At 51.9% G+C, this 27,295-nt stretch overlaps 1 protein-coding gene across 1 annotated transcript in view; it reads right to left on the bottom strand.

Annotated features, from left to right (window-relative positions):
* Window positions 1-27,295, bottom strand: part of CORO7 (coronin 7) — a 195,211-nt gene that overhangs the window by 154,701 nt on the left and 13,215 nt on the right. Inside the window, exon 7 of the mRNA XM_019540157.1 lies at window positions 9,845-9,895. Within this exon, the coding sequence (XP_019395702.1) occupies window positions 9,845-9,895 (51 nt within the window). The remainder of the gene's footprint in view (window positions 1-9,844; window positions 9,896-27,295) is intronic.

Here is a 27,295-nt window from a genome sequence, read left to right as displayed (position 1 = left end):
TGTGTGGCCACGCACGCACCTTGGAAGAAACCTTGATGGAAGGGTTCACAGAATCCCGCTTAGCAGCTGGAGAAGGCATCCCAAAAGTGGGAGACAATTGTGAGCTTCCTCTACTCAGAGCTTGCCTCCCATCTCCGCAGCGGAGCCAGAAGCAGCATCTGCACCCACAGCTACATCAGCATGAGCCAGCAAAAGTTCTCACCTTTTTAGATGGCAGCCCCACTCAGTAGGCTTACGGCACCCCTCAAACTGCCAGCATTCTTAGTTTTCACTCTTTTTTGACAACAGAAAAAAACTAGAGCAATTCTTCTGTGGCAAAGAATTGAGAAAGCCCACAACATATCAGAAGGTTTTTAACACTATGAATTCATACTTGAAACCTCTGGGTTTCCCTTGTGAATTGTATTTACACACCTGACAGTGCCATTGTATGGCACCCCATAGAACCCTTGAGAGTATCTTAAGGCACCTTAGGATGCAATGGCACCCCACCTGAGAATCACTGGCCTACAGGCTGGGGAAAGGGGTCCAGAGAGGACGGACAGATGCACGCACGCACTGCAGGGAGAGAAGGAGAAATGTGACCTCATTTCCTGACACAGCCAGGAGAGCATTTCAGTAGCTGCCACCGGAACCCGGGATCAGGCTGCTCATCAGGAAGTCACCTGTTCTGACCACATGCCCATGACAGGAACACATAATGAGCCAACAGGATCCCAAGATCTGGAGGTAGAGCACAGGCCCTCCAGATGAATCCGAGTACTGCCGAGCTCTGAATGTAACAAAGATGGCTCCGAGGGGCTGCTCGCCGTGTGCCCCTGGCTCTGCTTCCTCTCACTAACCACACACGGTCATTCCCAGCACTCACCCAGTACTGGGAATTGATTCAAGGGCTTGTGGGGATGGACTCCCACATGCAAACAGCTGTTCTCAATCTTGGCAAGTGAGAGGGAAGCCAGTGAGTGGCCAAGCCCCCCTCCCCTCCCAACTCCAACTGTGGGACTGGCTCCTCACTCTGCAGGCCCAGCCCTTAAGGATGGAAAGAGGCAGCATCATACTACATGCACTGGATAGAGCAAATGGCAGGGCAGGGCAACCCTGCCCTCCATGAGAGAGGAGGATAAGCCTCAAAAGCATTTCATCCTCATACCAAGCCCCTGGCACAGCAAGCGGGAGGAGCAGCACCTATTTCAGGTGAACTCAGGATTTTCTCCAAAGCTGTGCTTAAGGTTCATAGCATGCTAAAACAGGTACTGCAGTGGGTGCTGCAGATTTCATAGACATTTCATAGATTTTATAGACATTTGGGCTGGAAGGGACCCTGAAGGGTCATTGAGTCCAGCCCCCTGCCCCAGGAGCAGGAAGTCAGCAGGGATCATAGGATCCCAGCAAGATAAGCATCCAAATGCATCTTGAAGGCGTTCAAAGTGGGGGCTTGAACTGTCTCCGGCAGCAGTCTATTCCAAACCTTGGGGACTCAGACAGTGAAGAAGTTTATTCTTATGTCCAGCCTGAAACAGTCACAGCAGAATTTGTGACATTTCAATCTTGTCAGCCCTTGGGGCGCTCTGGTGAACAGATGTTCCCCCAGGTCCTGATGAGCACCCCTGATAAACTTATAGGTGGCCACCAGATCACCCCTGAGCCTGCGCTTTTCCAGGCTGAATAGTCCCATGGCTCTCAGCCTCTGTGGAGAAGAGAGCCAGAGGAGGGCTGGCGGCCAGAGACCAGGCTAGAATACAGACTGTCTGCCACTAGGTTTGAATGGCAACCACAGCCTCTCCAGCGGACCTACCCACAGGGATGTTCCTTTCACTTACCCACTCCCATAGAGATCTGCCAGCATCATTAGTCTATTCAAAGTCAGTGCACAGACTCTCACACCATGCCCCTCTGCATTGCCCTTCTCCCTTCAGCTCTGCAGACTCTAACAACGAATCCTCAGGCTGCAAACACGCTATGGGAAGAGCAGGAGGCCCCTAAGCATGCCACTTGTGACCTAACACATTTGCAAGAGAAGATGGAGTCAGCTCCAGTCCCAGAACAAACAGGGGGTATTTTATAGCTATTCCTCAGCCTTATGTTACCCAGGCAGCTCTAAGCCACACTCTGCCATGTGGGCTAGGCACAGTACAAGAGTGGATCCATGAGGGATGCAGTTGCACTCCACTGATTCCTGCTCCACCCAAACTTTAAAACCAACTGTATGGGACAGGCAGCTATCTACTTCTATTCAGACAGTACTGAGAGAGTCAATCAACTTCATGGCTCATCATCTCCCTGCTTCCTATTACTTTCTCTCCGCTCTACAGGTGTTAAGGATCCTCTCACTTCTTTTATTGGTCCTGATTACCACAGGTGTAGAAATGACTGACAGTGAAGTATTGGAGGCACTGTCAAGACACTCAAGAAAAACTAGATTTTTAACTGTAATGACTACAGGACTGATGATACACTATCCTTTGACTATTTTTTGCCTAGTTTGTTGTGTTTTTTTAAACTTTATATATACTTTAGGAAATTAGTGTACATTCCAATAGTTATATATCTGTTTTTTTGCTTTGATCTTAAATCGAATAATATAGTGCTAGCTCCCTACCATATTAATAAAGCTAATTTTTCTTTAACTGGAGAAAAAGGTGTTGTGTTATATGCAATGATGTGCTACACCATTTGCACCCCACTTTTCAAAATCCTAGATCTGCCCAAGGCACAGAATCTGGTACCATGATCTCATTTGACTGCGCTTCTTTACTCCAGACCAGACCTGCTCCCAGAAGTTGGCAGGAGCTTTGCCTCCTGACTAAACCACAGAAGTCAGTATTTCCCAGAGGGGTCCACAACTTCCTGTGATGCCAGAGGGTTTCAGCAAAGCCCCCCCCCTCTGTATTTGGGCTCAGAAAAAACACTTGAGAGAGTCACAAAGCTGATGACAAGGCAAACGTATATTCTCAGAAGTGCAGGTTGAGGCACAAATGTTGACCTACCCTGAGCTTGCATTCCCCCAGGTCCAAGACCATGGCTGCCCAGATGGAGAGGCCTTTCAGTGCTTAGGACTTAGTTGTTGAGGTGCATCTGCTCTGGATGCTGGCTGGGGTGAATGGTTTGCATTTCAGTCCTTTATAGTAGCCCTACCCTGTCCTTGTGTTCCCAACAAAAGACAATTCTACATCACACAAACCCAACACCATCATCAGTGCTAGGCTTTGGCAGCCTTCACAGAGGAGCTAAAACCCAAGTGGGCCAGATACCTCAATACCCCCCCTCCAACCCTCATGCGGCAGAGGGAATCCTGCAGCTCAGTAGCTGGGGGAGTTCATGCATTTCCTCACCGTCTCAGTTGCAGGCCTGGCTGGCATTAGACATGGAGTCAGATTTCCAAGCCAGAGTTTTTATTTTCTTGTTTAAAGGGGTTTGGATTGACAGGAAGCCATTTAATAAGACAATCTAGGAGAACTAAAAAAAAACCAACTGGAGCTGCAACTGCCTAAAAGGAAACACTTTGGGTCCTTGATGCTGCAGGAACTCAGGCATGCTTAGAGCATCTTTCCACAGCTCCAGGAAGGCCACCTACAATTTCTCATAAGTTTTGGATCCAGAGAGCTGGTGTTTAAAACTCCCTTCCACCCACTCTGCAGCTGTAAGCTCCCTGCCCTGGTGCCTCCAGACCTGCTGTGAAAACTTTGCTGACTTCAAAGCCTGGAGGACAGCGAAAGCCTGCATTTTACAGGGGCTTGAGATAGCAGATTTCATAACGGCTCTGTCCCCAGGGAGGAGCAAAGACCCCTTCCAAACGCCCCAGCAGCAGGGAAGTCGGAAATGGTATTCCTCTTGGCCCCATCATTGCTGTGCAAACTTGGAGGATTTATGATATTTTAAATTTTTCCCCCTTTAGCGCAATGTAAGCCAAAGCCCTTCCACAAGACTAAACATCTTCATTATTTCCGGGGGAGACGGGGATATGGTCACTGCTCAGCATTTCTCAGGGATGATGAGGAAGGTGCATGTTTCCCTTGGCAAACTTGCAAGCCAGGAGCGGAGCTCGTGCTGCCTGGCTGGACACAAACACCAGCGGATTAGGAGGCGGCAGAGGAAGGCAAGCTGCCTGCTCTGAACAGATTCCATCATTCACACATTATTTTTAAAGCTCAGCTAAACAAGCCACCCCTCCTCCCCAACAGACTTGGCTGGAGCCCATAGAGCTTGCAGCTTTGCTGAAATGCCAGTATACAACCAGATGGGGGCCGGCAGAGAGCTGGGGGGAACTTTAGACGAGCATGGAGAATGTATAGGCAGAAGAGAAACACACAGCCCTTCACACCAGCATCAAAGGCAGCTGGGGGGAAGAAGGGCAGCTCAGCAGGTGAGGAGCTTGCCACTCCTGTTCATGTGAGCCAGTTCTGTCCTGTCCCCCCCACCCCACCCCCACCACCGCATTTATAACCACCCTGGGGAAAAAGGAAGAAGGAATGTAACATGTGGACACACAAGGCATTTTGGTTTGTCCCCAAGTATAGCACAGTAAAGAGCCAAAGCCAGACAGCAGCAACATTTTATGTGGCGCTTGCTATCCTGAAAGATCCTGCTGCTCAGGTGTAGCCACCTCTGGGGTAAAACACAGCACCACCACAGGACAAGAAAGGCTGTCCAAGTGATGAAAAGTGAAGGGAGAACCTGGAAATGGGTCTGGGTGAGAAGCAGGGTGAAGCCCCTACCTGGAGAAGAATCACTTTGAGACCTTTGATGATCAGAAGGGCTCTCACACAGGACAATGACAGAGACTCTTTAGTGCAGTGCTAAAGCACTGGTCCCAGACCCAGGATGGAAGAGCAGTGCCTGCTGAACCAGCAGTGCCATTCTCTGCAGCCCTCTCGGTGCCCCCCATTCCAGCAGCAACCAGGCCCGATACTGCTTGGCACATAAAATAGCCAAAGGGGGATACAAACTAGCCAGGTGTTGGGACAAGCAGGACAGATAGAGGAAGACTGACTACTCCAGGCAAGGCACTGAGCTATACTTGCAGCATGCTTGGCATTTGGGCAGCTAGCCAACCTCCCCTTCAGCTCCCACACAGTGGTGACAGCACTCCAGCAAACAGCGCTGTATGTTAAAGAGCAATACATGTCCTCGATGGTCAGGATGGGTTCAGAAGAGGGGTAAACTGAGGCGCTCTGGGTTAGAATGCAAGGGGGTCGTGAGGAAAGTGACATGATAGTGGGCCTCCACTACAGACCGCCTCACCAGGGGGACGAGCTGGACCTGGAATTTTCAGGTCAGCTCACGGAGGCCGTAAGGACAAAGGATGTGGTTGTCATGGGTGACCTAAACTACCCAGACATCTGCTGGGAGGATCAGTCAGCCAGGTCTCAACACTCACATAGGTTTTTAGCCTGCATACAGGACCTCCACCTAACCCAGGAGGTACACAATCCCACCAGAGGAAATGCCTTGCTAGACTTGGTCCTTGCCACAGGCGATGACCTGGTGACGGATCTGCAGGTGCTCGACTACCTAGGCATTAGCGACTGCTGGAATTTATTATCTGGCGCAGGGTGCTGAAAGCAAGCAGTAAGGCAAAAGTCTTTGACTTTAGGAGGGCCGACTTCAATAAGCTAAGGAGATTAGTAAGAGAGACATTGGGGACTTGGAGCCTCAATGAGATGGGAGTCCAGGACAGGTGGTTGTTCCTTAAGGAGACGATCCTCTGAGCTCAGAGGGAGTCAGTCCCAACACAAACCAAAAGGGGGAAAAAGTGCTAAAAAGCCCCCTTGGCTTAGTAAAGGCATCCAGGAGGGCCCGAGGGAAAAAAGGTGGCATACAATCAGTGGAAGCAAGGGACTATCACCAAGGAGGATTACACCTCCGTTGCTCGTGATTGCAGGGAGGTGGTTAGGAAGACCGAGGCAGAGATGGAACTAGGGTTGGGGACCAGAATTAAGGATAACAAAAAGTGCTTTTTCAAATGCATAGGGAGTAAGAAGGCGGCACCAGGTAATGTGGGGCCCCTACAGGACAGGCTTGGCAATCTGGTGATTGCAGCAAAGGAAAAAAAGCTGATCTCTTCAACAAGTTCTTTGCCTCCATTTTTCTGAGCAGGGACTGCGACAACCCCCCACTAGAGTTACAGGCAGGTTCAGGGGACATTATGCCATGCTTAGGGTCAGGGATGATCTACTTGGGGAACTTCCGGAGGGGCTGGACATGCTTAAATCAGCAGGTCCGGATGCTCTTCATCTGAGGGTACCGAGGGAATTGGCAGAGGTCATAGCAGGGCCCCTGGCACGGCTGTATGAGCGCTTGTGGTGCTCTGGCCAGGTCCCAGAGGACTGGAAAAGGGCCAACGTGGTCCCCATTTACAAGAAGGGGAGAAAGGAGGACTCGGGTAACTATAGGACCGAGGTGAGACTAACTGGCCTTGGGAAGACCTTTAAGAAAATTATCAAGGAGTACATCTGCGGGAGCCCAGCACTGGAGGCAATGCTCAGGGGCAACCAACATGAGTTTACTGCAGGCAGAACCTGCCCGACTAACCTTGTTTCCTTTTACGATCAGGTCACCAAGTCCTTGGATGTGGGCATTGGGGTGGATGTCATCTACCTGGACTTCAAGAAGGCCTTTGACACTGTTTCTCACTCCATTCTCATAAAAAAAACTAGGCGACTGCAGCACTGATGGGTGCCAAATTGGCTCGATGGTCACACCCAGAGAGTGGTGGTGGACGAGTCGTTTTCGACCTGGAGGGATGTGGGCAGTGGAGTCCCCCAGGGCTCCGTCCTGGGGCCTATGATATTCAACATCTTTATCAGCTACTTGGTGGTGGGCAAGGTGGGTGTGGAAAGTACACTGTCCAAATTTGCTGATGATACAAAGATGTGGGGAGAAGTGGGCACACTGGAGGGGAGGGACAAAATCCAGCTAGATCTAGACGGGTTACAGGGGTGGGCAGATGGGAATAGAATGGAATTCAGCACAAACAAGTGCAAGTTGCTGCATCGAGGGAGAAGGAACCTGCAACACACTTATAGGCTGGGGAACTCCCTTCTCAACAGCACAGTGGTTGAAAGGGATCTTGGAGTCATTGCTGACTCCAGGATGGACATGAGCCGCCAATGTGAGGAAGTGGTCAGTAAGGCTAACCGCACCTTGTCGTGCATCTACAGATGCATCACAAGCAGGTCTCGGGGGCGGGATTCTTCCCCTCTAAGAAGCGCTGGTCAGGCTGCAGTTGGAGCACTGCGTCCAGTTCTGGGCACCGCACTTCAAGAGGGATGTGGCTAGCATTGAGAGGGTCCAGAGGAGGGCCACTTGCATTGTTAGGGGGCAGCAGGCCAGGCCCTATGACGATAGACTAAAGGGCCCGAATCTATTTAGCCTCCACAAGAGAAGACTGAAAGGGGATCTGGTGGCCATCTATAAACTCAGCGGGGGGACCAAAGGAATATAGGTGAGGCTCTGTTCCCCTGGGCATGACCTGGGATAACAAAGAATAATGGCCACAAACTGATTGAGAGCAGGTTCACGCTTGATATCAGGAGGCATTACTTTACAGTTAGGGGTGCCAGGCTCTGGAATGGGCTCCCAAGGGAGGTGGTGCTCTCCCCTACCTTGGGGGTCTTCAAGAGGAGTTTGGATAGATAATCTGGCTGGGGTATATCCCAGTACTGGTTCCTGCCCAGGGCAGGGGGTTGGACTTGATGATCTGTTCAGGTCCCTTCCGACCCTAGAAGCTAAGAAATATAGAGCAAGCCATGGTCTTTATGCTAACCTAGGCTCCCTGGCTCTCATAAGCTTGAGCATGGGGCTGCCTTATGCTACACTCTGGGCCAAGCAGCACCAATTAACCTCCATTCCAGGGAGAGAACCAGTCAGAGCCAGGTGGGAATCCTGCCCAATAACAGGGCTGGATGACCAAGGACAGCATACCAGAGAGAGTGTCATCACACAGGGCAGGGCTCCACCTCAGCACACTGCATCCTCACAACACAGACAAGACTTTCAGCTTCCTCCGTGTCAGTGTCAAAGGGTAATCCATCATCCATCAGCAGTAATGTGTTGAGGTGCCTACAGGCCACAGCCCCTGCAAGGCAGATATCCTGGCCAGGGGCAGACTCGTCCCACCCCACCCAGCCCTGGGAATCATGGGGATGCACTGGCAAAGTCAGAAAACATGCCAGATGCACACAACGGCCCCATAGAAGCCCCAAGGGCCAAGGCCTGAATGACCAGCAGAAGGCGCTAAAGACTGTAGGCAATGGGCTTAAGGAATGGCTGCCAACACCAGGGGGAAGAGAACCAAAAAGAGGTGGCAAGAGGGCTGGCGATGTCCTGGCACAGCCTGGGGAAGTGAGATTGTTTGCGAAGGGAACAGAAGAGGGATGTGGATAACATGGAGAGGGTCCAGAGGAGGGCCACTTGCATGATCAGGGGGCAGCAGGGCAGGCCCTATGAGGAGAGGCTACGGGACCTAAACCTGTTCAGCCTCCACAAGAGAAGACTGAGGGGGGATCTAGTGGCCTGTTACAAGCTAGTCAGAGGGGACCAGCAGGCATTGGGGGTCCCTGTTCTCCTGAGCACTACCAGTAGTGACTAGAAATAATAAAATCACAAGCTGGCAGAGGGTAGATTCAGACTGGACATCAGGAGGCGCTACGTCACTGTCAGGGCGGCTAGGATCTGGAACCAGCTTCCAAGCGAAGTGGTGCTGGCTCCTACCCTGGAGGTCGTTAAGACAAAGCTAGACAATCATCTTGCTGGGGTCGTTTGACCCCAGTACTCTTTCCTGCCATGGCAGGGGGTCGGAATTGATGATCTGCTCAGGTCTCTTCAGATCCTACTAACTATGAAACTATAAGATGGCAGTGAGGGAAGCCCCTCATCCTGGTTTCCATTGGTTCCTTCCCTGCCTAGATATTCCCTCTAAGTCGTCTTTGTGGGAAGACAAGGAACATCAGCTTCCTAAAGCAAGTTCCCAGCAGCCACAGGAAACCTCTAATGAGGGGCTGCTTAAACTCCAAGGCAATCACAGGCTTAGCTTCCAAATCAACTCCTAAATCACTGTCTTTGCTGAGTCTGCCCAATCCAGCTGCCCATACCTCAACATCTCTGTTATTTTTCCAAGAAGCTACACCACTCAGTTGCCAGCAAAACCCTGGTAAACCTAGAAGCAAAGAATCTGTGTGGGATCCAATTCCCATCCCCCACGCCAAAAACAGAGGGCACCGACTCCAGCTCGGACAAGACCACTCAGCTGGAATGCATAACTCCCATGGCAGGAAGCATGCAGGGGGAAGGGGCAGCCACAGACTACAAGCAGGTAATGTGTACTGCCTTCACAACAAAACAGCTTCTCCCTTTGGCCTAGGTGAGATTCTCCAGGAATCCAAGAAAGACAAACTCTCTCTGCTCAAGGAAATGGGAATGAGGAGCCCGTATAAGGAGAAGGCACCACACACCAAACTTCACCATGGAAAAAGCCAGAGCTTCAAGGCTGCCACAGCTTCCTTTTTAATACTCAAGATCCAGTGGGTAATGCTATCCCCGTACCAATAGCATGGCAGAAAGAATTTTCTCTAGTGGCCTCCTCCCCAGGGCATGCCCTGAACAGCAAGTTCACAGTCTACTCTGATCTTTGAAGGAGCACCAGGGGTGTCAGACCCAGAGTGGCCCTAGTTCTAGCAACAACAATTCCCTGCAGGCAGGTACTGGGGTACTAGCTCCTGGGAAAACCCTAGGCTTGTCAAGCTCTTCTGTGTGCCCATCACCAGGGCTCCTGTGTCTCCTTCCTCTCCAGGGCTTGCAAACTGACTGATCCCAACCCTGTTCAACAGAGAAAAGAAGGAAATACCTGTGAGGCAGTAGGCTTGGCTCTTGGGTCAAAGATCCTTAGCTTCTTGTCCTGTGGAAAGAAGAGAGAAACAACTAAAGGTTTGTGCACTGCAAGCATCTCAGGTGCACTGGGATGAGGGATCGAGCACCAAGAGACAGACAGGCAGGATGAGCACGAGCCCATGCTCCATACATCCCCTCCCCCCCCAATAGCATCACTTCTACTTCTTCCTGAAGAACAATGTCTTCTCCACCCCTTTGACAAATCCTACTGTACATGAACAGTAAGGAGAGCAGGCTAGTCAGACCTTACCAGTGGGCTAGTCTTCACGGCCCACACTGCTGCCTTGGTGCAGTGGCACAAAAGCCAGAGCTTCCAGAGATGCAACATGGAAAACTCAACCCAGGAGTCTGGAGCAACACAGGCTCTTTGTAACTCTTTATCTCAGTCATTTCCTCCACCGAGGACAGGCTCTGCAGGCACCTCCAAGGGGCTCCAGTCCTGTTGCTTTCTACTAGCTAGGAGGTGCTGGCTCCTGCTGCCTACTCTACAGAGAAGCAGCCAGCCCTCCAGCCCCTGCAGTACTCCAGACGTGGCCAGTGAGGACAGAGTACTTAGAACCTAGCACCCAGAGTCACCATGGCTTGTCTTACTGACCATATGTGGCTAGATGGGGACAAGTTCCTCTTAAATGACCTAAGCATTTGGAGACAAAATGCATAGGTGCTTTGGACCCTGAGCTGCATCTGGATTCAGGGTCTCCAAGGCAAGAGAGGAGCCTTGGGGACCTGGGCTCCTCCCCAACCAACAGAGGAGCAAGCCTTTTGCCACAGCTCCCAAAGGGCCAAGCAAGGGGCATGTCCACCAGGCACAAGAACGGCAACACACACAGCTCTTTGGACCAGGCTCAAGTCTTCCCATAGTCACCAGCCTGGTCTTTAAGTGACCAAAACTTGCTCCTCTGCACTTTGCTTTATATTTAACAAGCTTCCTTCACCACACTGGCTGGGGTAGGAGTGGGGGAATCCTGTTCCCTAGGCTGGCACCCAGTCTGCCCCCTACAGTGACAATATAAAACCAGGGAAGGTAAAGACTGAGATGCAGTTACAGGCAGGAGTGACCGACTGTGTCTGGCCTGAGCTATATGGGCCTATATGGCACAGCCAGCCCTGTGCACCGCTATGGGAAAGGGAGCAGACTCCACTCTCCTGGCAGGGTACAAACCTGAGACAGTAAATGGACTGGCACTCGGATATCACTGCACTCATGCCCCAACTGCAGGGGCCCTGCACTCACAGAGCTGAATTCCACCATGCCAGAGCCACTGCGACTCCTCCATGGTAACAGCACCCACAAATGGGCACTCCCCAAGCCTCTTCCCAAGAGGCTAGGGGCAGGCAGGGGGAAATTGGGGGTCACTTCTTAGACCCCCAAGAATTATTTTCAGGTGGGAACCCTACCCCACAGCAGCAGGGCCTGGGATCTGCAGCAGGACCTGTCCCAAAGCAGCAGGCCCCAAAAGTCTGAGTGAGGGAAGGCAAGAACAGCAGCTATGAAAGGCCAAAGGAGACACCTGGCAGCATACAGCAAGTCCAAGTAGGGATAGGATTTTGGACTGTCCTGCAGGAAAGCCTGCAGGGAGCTCCCTTGCTGACAGCAGCCCAGATGGCCACGAGGAGAGGGCCCCAACAACAGCTACATCAGGGAGGGCAATTATTCAGGCACACAGGCCACATAGGCAGTTCTGGGGAGCTGTTGTGGGCCAGTCAGCACTTTCTTACCACCACCAATCACAGCACTGGCCCCAAGCCCAGCCCACCCCATGCCTACTCAACTCGCCTGAGCTGGAGTAGAACAGCTGGAACCTGCGCAGCACACAGCCCCATCCCCAGTCTGTCCGCCCATGCCAAGCAGCAGCAGGAAAGAAGCTGCTGCTCAGCGTGGGGGAAAAGCGGTCGCCTCCCCCTCACCACTGCCGGGTTCTTCTTGCTGCAGCTGCCCAGAGCCCATGCTGCAGCTGCCCTGAGGCTGCCATCAAGACCACCTTTGGGCCACCCAGAAGGGTAGTGGTGGCAGTGCAGAGGAGCCGCAGGGCAGCCTGGTGGGCTCTGGGCAACAACAGCAAGAAGGGCCTGGCAGCAGTGAGGGGGATGGGCTGTTTTTTCCTGGGCCTAGCAGCAGCTTCTGCCTGGCCACCGCCATTGCTGCCGCTGCTCAGCATGGGCAGGCAAGTCTGAAACAGGCATGGGGCAGGCCAGGGGCAGGGCTGCATGCACAGGTTCCAGCTGGCCCAGAGCCAGCCTGCTCCACCGGGGCAAGTCTGGAGCAGGCACAGGGTGGGCCAGGGACAGGGCTGTGCCTGCACGTCCCTGCCAGTACCAGGCAGTCAGGGCCAGAGGCAGCAGCAGCCAGAAAGGAAGTCCAGCTGTGGAGCCACCCACTCCACTGTGTGCCCAGGGGGCAGCGGGACACAACACAGGCCAGACAGCACCTGGGCTAGGCAAAACCAAGGAACCCACTGCAGGCTGGGAAAAGTCTCTCCATGGGCCAGATCAGGCCCACAGGCCATATTATACCCACTCAAGCTACACTCTCCTCAGGGAAGCACTTTCTATCTGGCTCCTGGTATAAAAAGTGAGTACTGGAGAATCTTGCGACTGGCTATCTGCCTACTCCACGCGAAATCTACACCTCCCAGTCCCCCAGCTTGGCACAATCCACCCTACTGCTCAGCAAGGACAGATGTGTGCACCCTATAGCATTAACACAGTGACTCAAAGTTCCCAGGACCCTAGAACCCACCCAGCATACTGCTGCTAGGCTATCTCTACACCCCTGCAGCATCCCCAGAGCTGCAATGCCTCGCAAACTACTCGCAGGCCACCACTGCCAAAAATCAGGCCTATTATCAATACAGCCCTGTAATCAATGAGGGTGGCATACACACAAGGACACTGGCACTGGCTCCTGATCCAGCTCTAAGCCCTCATCTTCCAGCCTGGGAAAAGCAGACACTCTAGGAACATGGCACGCAGCATGAGGGAGCAGAGGCCGGAAGCCCTGTCTGCACTCAGTTCCTTTTATCTTGTGCCCTTTGTGCAGTCTCCATTATCTTGGTCAGGAAGAAACCATCTTATCTGTTTTGTCTGCCTTTTGCCCTGGAATGGCCCCGTAAACTAACAGGAGCCTATGCAGGCAGCTGTGGAAGAGGCCAAGGTGTGTGGGAGTGGGGGAGGGGATCCAACAGCGAAACCAGTAACAGTTGCAAATATAACTCAAAGGTTTTAGAAACACCTGCCAGCCTGGATGCTGGGTAAGCTCTTCCTGGGGAAGAAGGAACAACTGGAAGTGCCTGGGTCTTGAGCCCTTGGCCTACAGAACCAGGACCCAGAAGTGGTGCAATCCAGCCGCAGCCACCGCACTCTTCTGGAATCAGCCCTTGCTCTCTGTCTTGCCTTAGCTTCTGGCACCAGATGTCCAGGGCAGGAAGCCCGTCACTGACACCAGTTCTGCACCCGTTATTACTTGTACTGGGGAAGCACTGAATGGCACTAGGCCCATTGGCTTGGGCACTCTAGAGACATGACAACGTCCAGCAGTTCAGAGCCCATCAACTTGAAGCAAAACTCCAGTGTGGGCTTGAGAGTGACTGGCTAAAAGGTTGATAAAATGGGTCATCTGTTCTTTCCACATCTTTGTGAAGAACAGGGAAGCCTTGCAAGATGGGGCACTGAACAGTGTTTTAAACTACAGGAATAGCAAGAATATCAAAGCCATGAGGTCCTGTCAGACCAACCTGATTGCCTTCTACAATCAGGTCACAAAAGCAATGGATGCAGGTGTTGCCGTGGGTGTAGTCTTTCTGGACTTCAGGAAGGCCTTTGACACTGTCTCCCACCCCCATTCTCATTAAAAAACTAAGCGACTGTGGCATTGATGCCTACACAGTCAGATGGGTCACAAATTGGCAGAGGGGTCGTACTCAGAGAGTGGTGGTGGACGGGTCTTTTTTGACCTGGAGGGAAGTGGGCAGTGGAGTCCCCCCAGGGCTCGGTCCTTGGGCCCGCACTGTTCAATTTCTTTATTAGTGACTTGGATGATGGGGTGAAAAGTAGCCTGTTTAAATCTGATGATGATACCAAGATTTGGGGTGAGGTGGGCATGCTAGTAGGGAAGGACAGATAACAGTGGGACCTGGACATGTTACAGTGGTGGGCTAATGAAAATAGGATGAGTTTCAATACTGACAAATGCAGGGTGCTGCACTTGGGCAGTAGGAACCAGCAGCACACTTATAAAGCTGGGAAAACTCCCTTCATGAGACTGCAGTGGCAGAAAGAGATCTTGGAGTTATTACTGACTCCAAGATGAACATGGGCCAGCAGTGTGGAGAGGCACTTAGGAAGGCCAACCGCACCTTGTCATGCATCCACAGATGCATCTTGAGCAGGTGCAAGGAGGTGATCCTCCCCCTCTGTGTGGCACTGGTCAGGCCGCAGCTGGAGTTGCATCCAGTTCTGGGCACCACACTTCAGGAGGGATGTGGACAACATTGAGAGGGTCCAGATGAGGGCTACTCACAGGATCCAGGGACAGCAGGGCAGACCCTAAGAAGAGAGGCTACAGGACCTTAACCTGTTCAGCCTCCACAAGAGAAGGCTGAGGGGGGACCTGGTGGCTGTCTATAAGCTCACTGGGGGAGAACCAGTAGGGTTTGGAAGAGACCTTGTTCCCCCAAGAGCCCCCAAGGGTAACAAGGAATAACAGCCAGAAGTTGTTAGAGAGTAGGTTTAGACTACACATCAGGAGGCACTACTTCAGTCAGGGCAGCTAGGATCTGGAACCAACTTCTAAGGGAAGTGGTGCTGGCTCCTACCCTGGGGGTCTTTAAGAGGAAGCTTGACATCTACCTGGATGGGGTCATTTGAGCCTGGTTTTCTTTCCTGCCCAGGGCAGGGAGTCGGACCTGATGGTCCCTTCCAACCCTACTTCTTCTATGAACTATGAAGAACTCTGTCCCTCTTCGGGGTTGGGGGAGGGTAACTCACTAAGAAGGGTATGACACGTCTTGTGGCCATAGGGTGGCTGTGATACCCCCTAGTGGCCCTGCAGCTCCTGCCCAGCCCATGCCCTAGGGCAGGGGTAGGTAAAATATGTCCCGTGGGCCAAATCCAGCCTACCAGGCCATTCTATCCAGTCTATGGGTCCCCTTAAAAAAAAAAAAAAAAAAAAATTTAGAAAGTTATATTTATCTGCCCTGGGTGCCTGTCAAAAAGACAGGAGTGGGGGCAGTAGGACCCAGGGGAAGCCACAGCAGGTTCATGCAATAGAAAGGCCCACCCAGCCCTGCCCCCCAGCAGTGTTTGCCATGGCTGCCTGCCCTGAGTCTGCGCTGCAGTGTGGTGTGGCTCCTTCACCGTGAGCTCTGTGCTGCCCAGCACAGCCACAGCAAACACTGCCCAGCAGCAGCAAGCAGGGGTGGGGGGTGGCACTTTCCTCTACAATGAGCAGCAGTTTGTGCCCAGTGGCTGCTGCCACTCAGCCTGATGGGTGAACTGGGGTCCAATGCGGGGCCCAGGCTCAGCAGCAGTGGCAGGGAACAAACTGCTGCTCAGCACAGGAGAAAAGTGGCATCTCCCCCTCCCACTGCCTCCGCTTGCTCTTCATTGCCACCACTGCCCCACAGGGCAGCAGTGACACTGAGGAGAGGCAAGACATCCCCTGGTGGGCTCTAAGCAGCTGCCGCAGGGAGTTCTGGCCACAGGAGGGAGGGCTGCTTTTGCCCTGCACTGAGCAGCAGTTTGTTCCCTGCCACCGCTACTCAGCACAGATGGGCAAGTGCAGGGTGCACAGGGTCGGGGCTGCTTGCGCTCGTCCCCACCTGTACCACAGGGCCGGAACTGGTGGGACTTGGAGTGAGCTGGTGCACAGAAGCCAGACAAAAGCACAGAGCCCGTGTTGGTAGGAACCAGAGCGGGGTGGCAGGAGCACAGTGTCCCAGCCAACAGGTGCTCTATGGAGCCGGTCCAGCTCTCTTCTCTCTGCTGGTGCAGCCCAGCCCTGGTCCATAGCCCAGGGGTTCCCAACCATCAGGCTGCAGCCTGGCAGGTTGGCCTCCAGTCTGTGGCTCCTCGCCACTGGCAGTTGCATGCAGGTGGTGGGACAGCCCCAGGAGGGAGGGACTTGGCTATGCGTGTCCCAGCCCACTCCTGCTGGAATGGCCGCACCCAGCAAGGTGATGCTCACACACCAGGTACCAGGGCCCGCACCAGGCTGGGCAGGACCCCCCAGCCCCATCCACGGATGGGAGCAGGGGGATGCAGGCAGGGAAATGCCTGAGGCAGAAGACAGCAAGGCAGCTCTGCTACTTGCTCCTAGGAAAGGCAGCAAAGCCCCTTCTTCCCAGGGAGCCCCAGCTGGGTCCTCCCGGGCCACTGCCTGTGCAGCCCCCTCCACTGCAGGGTCAGGTCCCCCAATGCCCCAACCCAATCCAATCCTCACAACCCCACTTCCCTATATAAATACATTGAAATATGTTAATTAAATTTAAAGATGTAAATTAGACAGTTTGCAGGTCCGCAGTATAAAAAGGTTGGGAACACCTGCCATAGACCCCTGCTAGCCCCCTCCATGCTCCTACTGCCCCATTCTGGGCCCCACTGGTGCTGGCTCCAGGACATTGGTGTAGGTCCCACACTCTCACTCACTTCCACACACCCTCCTCACCCCCCCTCCCCCACTTTCCTGCCCACCTGGCAGCCACTCTGCACCACGTGGTTCCCATACCCACACATCCCCACAAACCCCACACCACGCACCCGTACCCCACAACACCCTTGCACACCCCACACAGTATATGAGTAAGACTGCATTTTAAGCTATTATGCAATCACTTCTACATATACAGCACAAACCAGGACAAAAATATATTTTTAAAATTATATTAAAATATATTATTATGGGTGTTTGGTTTTTTTTTTCCCCCTAAGATGGCAAACCCTCTTCCCCAAAGTAGTTCTTCCCGGGGCAGGAGGAGGGACTTTTGGTGGCAAAGGTCAGAGGGGTTAGGGGTGGGACTTCCAACCCAAAAAACTGGCACACAAGAAAGCTCCAAAGTTGGGGACACTAGGAGAGCCACTCTTGCAAGAGCTGAAGGAATGGTTCTCCCTCACCATGACAGGAAATCAAGGATCTCAACTGGAAGACTCAGGTGCCTATACACTAATGCTAGGAGCATGAGGAAAAAGGAGGAGGAGCTAGCCCTCCTACTCTCCAGTGGGCACTACCATCTAGCAGAGATTATGGAAACCTGGTGGGACTCCTCACATGACTGAAACGTAGCCAGAGGGCTACACCCTACATGGAAGGGACCAAGTATGGAAGAAAGGTGGAGGTGGAGCTCTCTCTCCTTGGAGGCCAACAATATTGGCTCCAAAGAAGAACGGCTCAAAACCCCCTGGGTCAAACTATGGGGAAGGTGTGGTGAGAGAGACCTAACTGTAGGTGTATACCACAGACCACCAAACAAGGGGGAGGAGCTTGATCTGGAGTCCTCTCAAAAAACTGTCAGAGGCCACGTGCACACAGGACATGGTCATCATGGGTGACTTCAATTACCCAGACATCCCTTGAGAGGAACACCCGGCTAAGTCAGATTGGTCACATTGCTTCCTGACCTGTATCAAAGAGCTCTACCCAAGACTCAGGAAGTGCATGAGGCAACCAGAGGTAACACTCTCCTAGACTTCGTCTTGGCCAAAGGAGACAATCCAGCGACCAACTTGAATATAGAGGATAGCCCAGGCGACAGCGAACACGAAACCGTCATGTTCACTGTGTCGCAAGGCAGGCAAATCAGCTACTAGGGTTGAAGTTTTGGACTTCAAAAAAGGAAATTTCAACACGCTCAAGGCAATAGTAGGCGAAGCGCTGCGACACCAAGGACCAAATGTGAAAGGGGTGCATGAAGAGTGGTTGTTCCTCAAGGACACAAACCTCTATGCACAAAAGAAGTCCATTCCCATGCAGGTGAAAGGTAGCAGAAGGGCTGGTAAATCCTTTTGGCTTAATAGGGATATCATGGTCCTCCTAAAAAGAGGCATACAAAAAAATGGAAGCTTGGGACAGTCCCTAAGAAGGACTATACGACAATGGCCCACACTTGTAGGGAGCAGGTTAGAAAGGCTAAGGCGGTAATTGAATTTAAACTAGCAACAGAAATCAAGGAAAGAAGAAGTCCGTCTTTAGGTATGTAGGAAACGGGAGGAAAACAAATGGAAGCATGGGCCCACTGCTTAACAACTCAGGGCAGCTGGTTACTGACACTCAGGAGAAAACTGAACTCCTGAATGACTACTTTGCTTCAGTATTTCACTGGACTAAAGGGGAAAATCATACTAGATAAGTTTCAGAATGGGCATGGTGGGTCTGACTTCCTTCCTACTGCTGACGTTGAACTGGTGCGTGATCAGTTAGAAAAAAGTTAGCCATTTATAAGTCAGCAGGACTGGATGAACTTAAACTCTTCCAAAACTCTCAGCACTCAGGGGAGGTCCCTGAAGACTGGAAGAGGGCCAATGTTGTGCCCATCTTCAAAAAAGGGGAGGAGAGAGGATGTGGGCAACTATAAGCCAGTTAGCCTAATTTCTATCCCAGGGAAAATCCTGGAAAAACTCATTAAGGAGTCTACGTGTGATAACGCTTGCAGAAGGTAGGATTCTGAACAACAGCCAGCATGGCTGTCCTGGCAGGTCTTGTCTTACCAACCTCATCTCCTTCTACAACCAGGTAACTCGCCACCTGGATAAGAGAGACAAGGTCAATACTGTACACCTACACTTCCAAAAGGCCTTTGATCTGGTATCCCATGATGTTCTTATGGGAAAATTGGGAGGATTGTGGGCTTAACTGCTTGACATTTAGGAGGGTAGGAAGCTGGCCGCAGGGTAGGACCCAGAGAGTTCTAATGAACGGATCTGTGTCGTCCTGGCAAGAAGTGGCCAGTGGTGTTTCTCAGGGGTCCGTGGTTGGTCCAGTGCTTTTCAACATCTTTATCAATGATTTGGATATGGGGGTGAAAAGCTCACTGGCCAAGTTCATGGACAACACCAAGTTATGGGGGAGCAGAGTCATGCTGGAAAACAGGCTGCAGATATAGGCAGAACTAGATAGGCTGGCAAGTTGGATAGACCAGAAACAGATGGAGCACTTGACACTTCTCAATGTTGAACTTCATCTGGGGATGATCCCCAACATACTTCCAGGCTCAGTGGCGCCAAACTGACTAACACCATGACTGAAAGGGACCTAGGGGGTAATAATAGACCACAGCATGAACATGAGCCAGCAGTGCGATGCTGTAGCCAGCAGGGCAAACAATAGTCTGGCATGCATCAACCGATGCATCTCAAGCAAAACCAAGGAAGTGATTCTTCCACTTTACTCAGTGTTGGGGAAACTGCAGCTGAAGTACTGCATCCAGTTCTGAATGCTGCACTTCAACAAAGGATGTGGAAAAGCTTGAGAAAGTCCAGAGAAGAGCCACCCATGTGATCAGAGACTTGCAAGGCAAGCCTTAAGAGGAAAGGCTGAGGGACTTGGGTCTCTTCAGCCCCAAAAAAAGAAGGCTGAGAGGGGACTTTATAGCAGCTTACCGCTACATCAGGGGAATACATCAAGGGCTCGGTGAACAACTGTTCACCAGGACACCCTTGGGGAAAGCCAAGAGTAATGTCCACAAACTCCTGGAAGACTGTTTCAGCCTTAACACTAGGAAAAACTTCTTCACAGTTAGGGTGTACAGACTGTGGAATAAACTCCCCCCAGAGGTGGTGCAATCATCTACCCTGGAAATCTTCAAGAGAAGACTAGATGATCAATTTGCTGGGGTCATCTGACCCCCAGTTGTCTGTCCTGCCTAGTGCAGGGGAGCTGGACTCAATCTTGCAAGGTCCCTTCCAGCCCCTTACAAATCAATGACTCTATGAATCCAGCCCTCAGGTTTGATAAGTCTCCCTCGGCCAGACTAAGCTCCTGTATTGTACATGTAGCCTTAAGGGCAAAGTGTGTAGCTCCTTTTCATCCCCTACACCACACCCCAAGCCCTGTGGATGTTGCAGTAACATGGTTGTCAGGGCCTTGGCCTCATCAGTCTCTACCCCTTTATTTTTGCTAGGCCTACTAGCTTAGGCCCACTGCATTGGACTTGGCTTTGAGGCACTAGCTTCAATCTATTACTTACAGTCACCAGGCCCCTAGCCCCCGTATGTCTTCTTAGGCGCCAGGTCACTGGCCTGTATCTCACTGTGCTCCCGCACTCCACGCCTCTTGGGGCTCAACAATAGCTCAGGCCTTGAATCTGCTCCTGGCGTGTCTCAAGGCAGTTGCGTGCCACTCGGGCACTAATGGGACCTCTGAAACCTCCCATACAGTCCCAACCCAAACCACCAGAGTAAACAGGAACAAATTATAAGCCTCTGGGTTACAATAGAAACACAAATAGCAGCTGAAACAGCTCTCTGCCCCTTGAAGAGGGCAATGTTTTTTCATCTTCTAGAGGGTTATCTTCCTGCCCAGGGCTATTCCCTAGCCTATACACTCAGCTCTCTTGGGCTCTTGGACCCTCTGGTAGGCACCTCAATCCTCCATAGTTAACATAAAACAAAGGCCACTTGCCTATAATCCAGCCTCTCTCTGCCCAGGGCACTTGCCTTTCTTCCAAGGCCTGTAAAGCAGTTTACCTAAATCCAGGTCCCTTCAAGAGCCCTGCTACCCTGCAGCCAAGAGCTGCTCACTTCTTGAATGTGGGGAAAGACTCCCTGACCAGTACAGGCTCTGGGCTTATACAATTCCAGCCTGAGCCCTTCTGGTCTCTCATTAGCTCCCCTCTGCCACCTGCAAGCAGCCTCTTAGGCTGCTTGCCCTCTTAGAGGAGCAGGCACCTCCCAGTGCTCTGCTGCAAAAGGCTCCTTTGAAGAATGTTGCAGGGCAACTAGAAACTCGTCTTGAAATTTGTGCTCTTGCAGCATCACCACTCTGCAAAGCAGAGACCTGCCAGCCTCAGCATTCCTGACATGAAAGAGCAAGCAAAACTTCGTCTTAAAGAAGTTCCAGGTCTTTCTGGTGCACCAGAAGGCAGCAAAGGGAAAATCATAGAATTACAGAAAATGAGAGTTGGAAAGGATCTCAGGAAGTCACATCTAGTCCAAACTACTGCTCAAAGCAGGACCATCCCCAACTAGATCATCCCAGCCAGGACTTTGTCAAGCCAGGCCTTAAAAACCTCCAAAGATGGAGATTCCACCACCTCTCTAGGTAACCTGTTCCAGTACTTCACCACCCTCCTAGTGAAAAAGTTTTTCCTAATATTGAACCTAAACCTCCTTTGCTGCAGCATGAGACCATCACTTCTTCTGTCATGTCACCACTGAGTACGATCTAGCTCCATCCTCTTTGGAACCACCCTTCAGGTAGTTAAAGGATGCTATCAAACTCTCTGTTTCTTCCTTTCACAATCATTCCTCAGCCTCTGAGTACTCCACACTAAACCCCAAATCATAAGACAACCCAAGAGTTGGCAAGAGCCAATGGACTTGCTGGCATTACTTTAACCCCAAGGTTCCTCCAAAGGCCACTCTTCCCAGAGGAAGTGGTTGGACTACTAAGGTCTCTAAGAGTGCCAACAGTCCACCTGCATGCTAGAGCCAGACTTGTCTGTGCCCACTGTGACTTCACTAGTTTTCTCCCCAGAGGACTGGGATGTCTTAAGCAAAGGGATCATCAGACTCTTTTCTAGGCACATACCACAGCCCAACAGATGCCAGGTCTGACAAGTGTGCTCCTGACCACAACCAAGGAGCAGGTAGTGATTAGGTGCAGGGAGCCAGACATTTCTGGATCACAGAGTCAGTGGTCCCGCAGACTCTAGGCCTCTGGGATTGTTTGGCCTGATGCACACAGGCCTGGGGCTTGCTTTTCTCACTAGAGCTAGGCCTTCATCCCTTTGGCCTCATCCCCTTCCCCACTCCCATGCCCATACTGACAATCCCTAGCATCCAATCCTGGTCTCAGGGCCATGGAGAAGCGCCCACCATAGTGCAGCAACTTTATTCCCAAGTCAGGGCAGGATCAGGACATCAGGGAGGAAGAGGAGGTAGCATTACTGTTATACCCTAGATTTAAAAGGCTCATTGTCCTGATGCTCTAGTGAAGCAGCAAGAAGCAAGCTACTTCTTTCAGCTGCTCCCCACCCATATCCTGTGCTACTGAAGCAGCATAGGCAAGCCTTCCACTGGCAAAACAAATCAATTAGGCCAGCAAGGGGCCCTGCTTTCTGGTGGAATCAGTGTCCACCTCACCCAAATCTAATCTGTAAGGAAGTCATGTGGTGCTGGCCAGAAGGCAGTACAGAGACTTCCAAGCAAGTAAGATAATCTGTCCCTGCAGTAGGTTCTCTCCTGACCATACTAGAGAGATCAGTTGAAGACGAAAAGCATGAACACCATCTCCTCCCACGTTTTAAAGCATTAAACAAGAAATCCAGCCTCCAATACCTGGGTACCAAGCCCCACACTCTGGTATTACACTATGAGGAAAAGCACTTCTGTCAGTTCAGATTTTTCCAACTCTTCACTTTCACCCAAAGTCCCCTCAGTTTTGTGTTCTACATGAGACAGAATGGGGTATCCAAGACCCTGAGCCTAGGCCCTGCTATCACAGGTACATCACACAATTCTTGAACTAGTTCAGTGCTGAGGCAGGTAGAACGGCAGCCCCTGCTCCTCTGTCCCTCCCTATTTCCTCAGCTCATGGCCAGCATCTCTACAAGTGAACACCCTCTGAGAAGATCAGTTTACCATTGTCACCACTGGGGTGGGGGAGCAAACTGGTCCAAGGGAAGCATGCTTGAGAGCCACAAGTGCTGGTCCTGCATCTCCTGATCAAGAGCCCTTTGCATTGGCCAGAACTGATGGCTGGGGAAAAACCTTCCAAGTGTAAGCCAGCGTGATAGAGGCATCACTGAGCCGGCAGATTAGCAAACAGCCACCAAATCAGGCATCCACCCTTGTTCATTTCAGCTGAGCAGGCTCTTAAACCAGGCTCCAGTGGACAGGAGCACAGAGGAAGAGCTGTGTCCTCCATGCAGTACAAACACAGCTGGAAAGACTCAGCTTCTCCCTGTGAACACAGAAGAGTGCTCTGGTAAGGGTTCCCTGCCCAGAGGGGCTCTGGGCCCTTTCATCACAGGGAAAGGAGCTCAGTAGAAAGCACCTGCTGCGTAACCTCTTGGCACATTAAAATCTAAAGCAAACAGCTCCTGCTTGAGCTGTCCAGAGCCAAGATGTCCTGGCCTTCCCCTTAGGGAAGAGAGAGCACCAATGGCGCAGGTCTGCCAGGGGGCTTCCATCAGGCTGAAGATGGCTATCAGAAAGCAGCCTCCTGGAGGGAGGGGCGTGTCCCATGGTGCTAGCTGCAGCACAAAGAATGGGCTGTTGGCAGGGATAGAATGGAGTCCTGGATACCATGCTGAGCTCACCTCTCAGACAGCAAGGATAGTGCACTGCACACCCAGCAGTGGCTCTACAGGAGAGCCCAGCATGACTAAAGCCCAGAGGGGTGCTGGGGAGTCCTGCAGCCCCGCTCTGACGCTGCCCATCACATAAGCGGAGAGTTACGGGCAGGCGATAGGTGTGTTGAGGGCGCCACCTAGTGCCAGTTACTGCTCCCATCCCCCAAGCACCTTCTCCTTTCTGGCCAGCTGATGGTTCCAGCTGCTCTAGGGTTTTACCCCTTCAAACCTAGGTTAGCTCTGAACTGGGCTAGAACATAGCCTCTCTCCGTCCTTGCTAACTGAGAAAGACCACCGTGACAGCCCCCTGAATGAAAGGCTGAAATCACTGGTCTGCCCTGGATGCAGCCATCCATTTCCCCTGGGGCCTGCAGGCTGCTGGTTCCCCCACACTTGAGACAGTCTCCCAACAGCACCACCAGCCCTCCCAGATTCCTCCCACCAGCTCCGGAGTCTAAGTCTCTCCACCCTCCTCCAGAACGGCTCTGGGAGGCCCATGCTTCCAGGGTATCAACCCGGTCTTTGACCCAGACCAGGCTGCACTGCTTCCCACAGGCATCTACCTCCACACAGTCCCAGCAGAATGCAGCTGCAAAAGGAAATGCAACTCACTCTTCAGACAGGACTGGCTGGGGTGGTGGGGAGAGATTTACCTTCATCTTCATCTATACCCATCTCAGGATTCAGCATGACCCAGGGCATGGGGCATCTGGCAGAATGATTTCCAACCTCTGTGATAAAGGGTGTTTATTGCAGAGATGCGTCACAGCAACGCCAGCACTCATGGATTCGCTGTCCATTGGTAGTGCCTGCTGGTGCAGTCCAGAGTTTGCAATGCAGGAAGAAAGGGAGGGAAGTGGGGAGAAGTAGGGGCAGATCCAGGGAGGTACACTGGTACAGCTGCACCCCTCTTTGATTCCTGCTCTACCCACAGTTTAAAACCAACTGCCTGGCAGTGGCAGCAGCATTTCTATTCTATTCTATTTAGTGCTGAGGGAGTCAATTGACTTCATGGCTCATTGTCATCTACCTGATCCTTTCTAAATGCTTTTTCTACAGGTATTAATGACCCTCTCTTTTTTCGTAATGAACTTGATGTTCCACTGATCAAACTAATCTTTGTGCTGCCATTCTGCTGTCTGTTAGCTGCTCCTGGGAATTAAGCTGTTATTCACAGCCCTGCAGGCTGTTTTGAATTCATTCCAATGAAGTTATTTGTTTTTGCTTCATTTAAACTCATTACTACAGCTGTAGGTCCCTGGCAGATCAGTGAAGCTTCTAGTTTATTTTTAGCTGGAGAAAATGTGTTGTTTTATAGGTGATGATGCACCTCACTATCTGCACCCCCTTTTCAAAATTCTAGACCTGTCCATGGGGGGGGAGGGGGGGGGAAATGGGTGAAGAGGACTAAAACCAGCTAAATGGGATGCTGGGGGGAGGGGGGGAAGAGTTGGAAAGAGCATCTGGAGGAGTCAGTCCCTTTAAATCTTAGGTGATGGCTGGACACTTGGGCTTTGTGAAAATTTCAGTAGCCGTTTCATTTTGGAGGTGCTTCAGCCCGTTTTGGTGCCCAAAACACTGAATACGAAATGAAACGGAAAGCTCTGAAACATCTCCGAAACAAAACCAAACCATCCAAATCATTGTGGAAATGTTTCAAAAGGCTTCAGAGGTGCGCCCCGGGAATAGTCCAGCATAGCCATGCAGCCCTCCTTTTAAAGTGCCAGGAGGCTGGAGCCAAGCGGGGATGGGGGCCAGACAGGGCAGCCATGGGGGCCTCTCCCACACCTACCCACACTGGGGCAGAGCCAGGCACAGCCAGAGGAGCTGCAGGAGAAGCCCCCATGGCTGCCCTACCTGTCCCCCGCACCTTAAAAAAAAATCCTGCACTCACCAGCTGCAGCAGCGATTGGGGCCTCTTGTTAAGAATGGGCAGATCCAACTGTAAGGCAAAGCAGGACAGTACAGCATTCTCCTTTCACAGCACCTCACAGCAGGGCACAGGCCAGCAGTGCAGGCTGATGTGACCTCTCCCTTCATCCCGTCCAATGCAGTTAGTGGAACACGGCCATGCGCCTCAGCACCTGCCTCACTACCCACCTCAACTGTAGTGGAGCAACACAGGGGACACAGAAACTGAGTTACACCTGCAGAAATCCAGCTTTGCAGCTATAACAGCAGGAGTTTAGGCTGCACGTAAAGTCACACTGGGGGGAAGCATGATCAGACATATGCCCCTTGCTGACCCACTGCCTCCACATCCAGATCCATGTGGGGCAGACTACTCCCACATCCTGCCAGAGGCATTATGTGAGCCATCTGGAGTAGCAGAGCCATCTGGAGGCTGGTGGCAGCACCCATTGTTTTACCTCTGGCCCTCTTTTACCAATGACTCCAACACCTTCCACCAGGCTCTTTACACTCCCCATCTTCCAAGCTCCCCTCATTCTACTCCCCTTTGTCCCTTTACCTTATTGCTTCCCAGCAAAATCCCACACAGACACAACCCGGCAGTGCTGGCAGGCTGCAGATCAGGCATCATGCTGTTCTCATCCCCCTACCACCAAGCCTGTGCCGCTGTACAGCTCAGGATGCAAGCTCCCTAGGGCAAGGTCTGTCTTTTACCATGACTGGAACTGGCCACAATGGAACCCTCAGTCTGGGCTGGACAGACACTTAAATCCAACCCACAGAGGCACAGACTCATCACTGATTCTCAGGACATGGCAAAAATGGGACCAGGAGCAAGCTCCTCAGTCAGCCACATGGCTGGAAGTAATCCTCAATGACTAGCCAAAAACACTTGCCCTCTGATTTATCACCAGGGACAGAACTACAGAGGCTTGAGCAAGGACCAGGCACCTGTTGGGGAGCCAGTGTTCAGAGGTAAAAGGCCCTGGCTGCAACAAAAGGCAGTTTCTGGCCACCTGGCAGCAGAACAGTACAGGGGCAAGGCAAGAGACTTAGAGCAAAATCCTCACCTCAAAGAAATAAGTAATCCCCACCGATCTTAGTGAGGCCTGGGCATTGTCTGTGTCAGACACACCTGAGAGAGGCTCTGAAGCTGCAGCATCACAGATCAAGCTAAGGGGACCATGATCTGCCATGTTGTGCCATCACTGCCATGGCAAAAGGCACACTGGTCCTGTCCATGCTGCAGCATGGAGGCTGTGTGCTTAGAGTGCATCATAGCAGAGAGACTCAGAGGCAAAGGTCTTCCCTGGCGATCAGCTGGTAAAGGGATCTTTACAGGTGCAGGATCCTGGAGCAGCAGACCATGACCTTCCCCCCGACAGTAGTTGTAAAAATGGCAACTGCTGGCAGAGAGCCAGGCTCTGCTCACACATGCTGTGAATGGGCAAAAAGAAAGGATGGGGCAGACAGTGAAAACCAGGCACAATTGAGGCAGCCAAGAGACAATGACCGTCACAGGGCTCCCTGCTCAGACTAGAGAGTCATGCCACAGATGTCTCTCTGACTGCTTGCTGTGCAAGGCAAAGCTAGAATTCATTAGCCCTGAGCAGCTGCCAATGAGAGGAGACTCTACAAATCTCACTCCTATAACACGTGTGCTAATGAAAAGACAATGTAAAAAGACCAAAGTGCTCAGTACATGCCAGTAACCTGACAGTGTCCCTACAAGTAAGGGTCAGACAATGCCCAAGAGACTGCATGGGGCACAGGCAGACAATGACAGCATACTTAGACACCCACAGACATAAGCTCAAACCTCCCAAGTTACTTTTGGTACATTTCATTCATGATTTCATAGACAGATTTCATAGACATTAGGGCTGGATGGGACCTCGGGAGATCATTGAGTCCAGCCCCCTGCCCAAAGGGCAGGAAGTCAGCTGGGGTCATAGGATCCCAGCAACATAAGCATCCAATTTACTCGAAGG

The sequence above is a fragment of the Crocodylus porosus genome, unplaced genomic scaffold (genome assembly GCF_001723895.1).
Source record: "Crocodylus porosus isolate Cpor-Errol unplaced genomic scaffold, CroPor_comp1, whole genome shotgun sequence".
In the NCBI taxonomy this organism is placed as follows: domain Eukaryota; kingdom Metazoa; phylum Chordata; order Crocodylia; family Crocodylidae; genus Crocodylus; species Crocodylus porosus.
The sequence above is the reverse complement of the archived record's forward strand: the minus strand, read 5'-3'. Positions and strand labels throughout refer to the sequence as shown.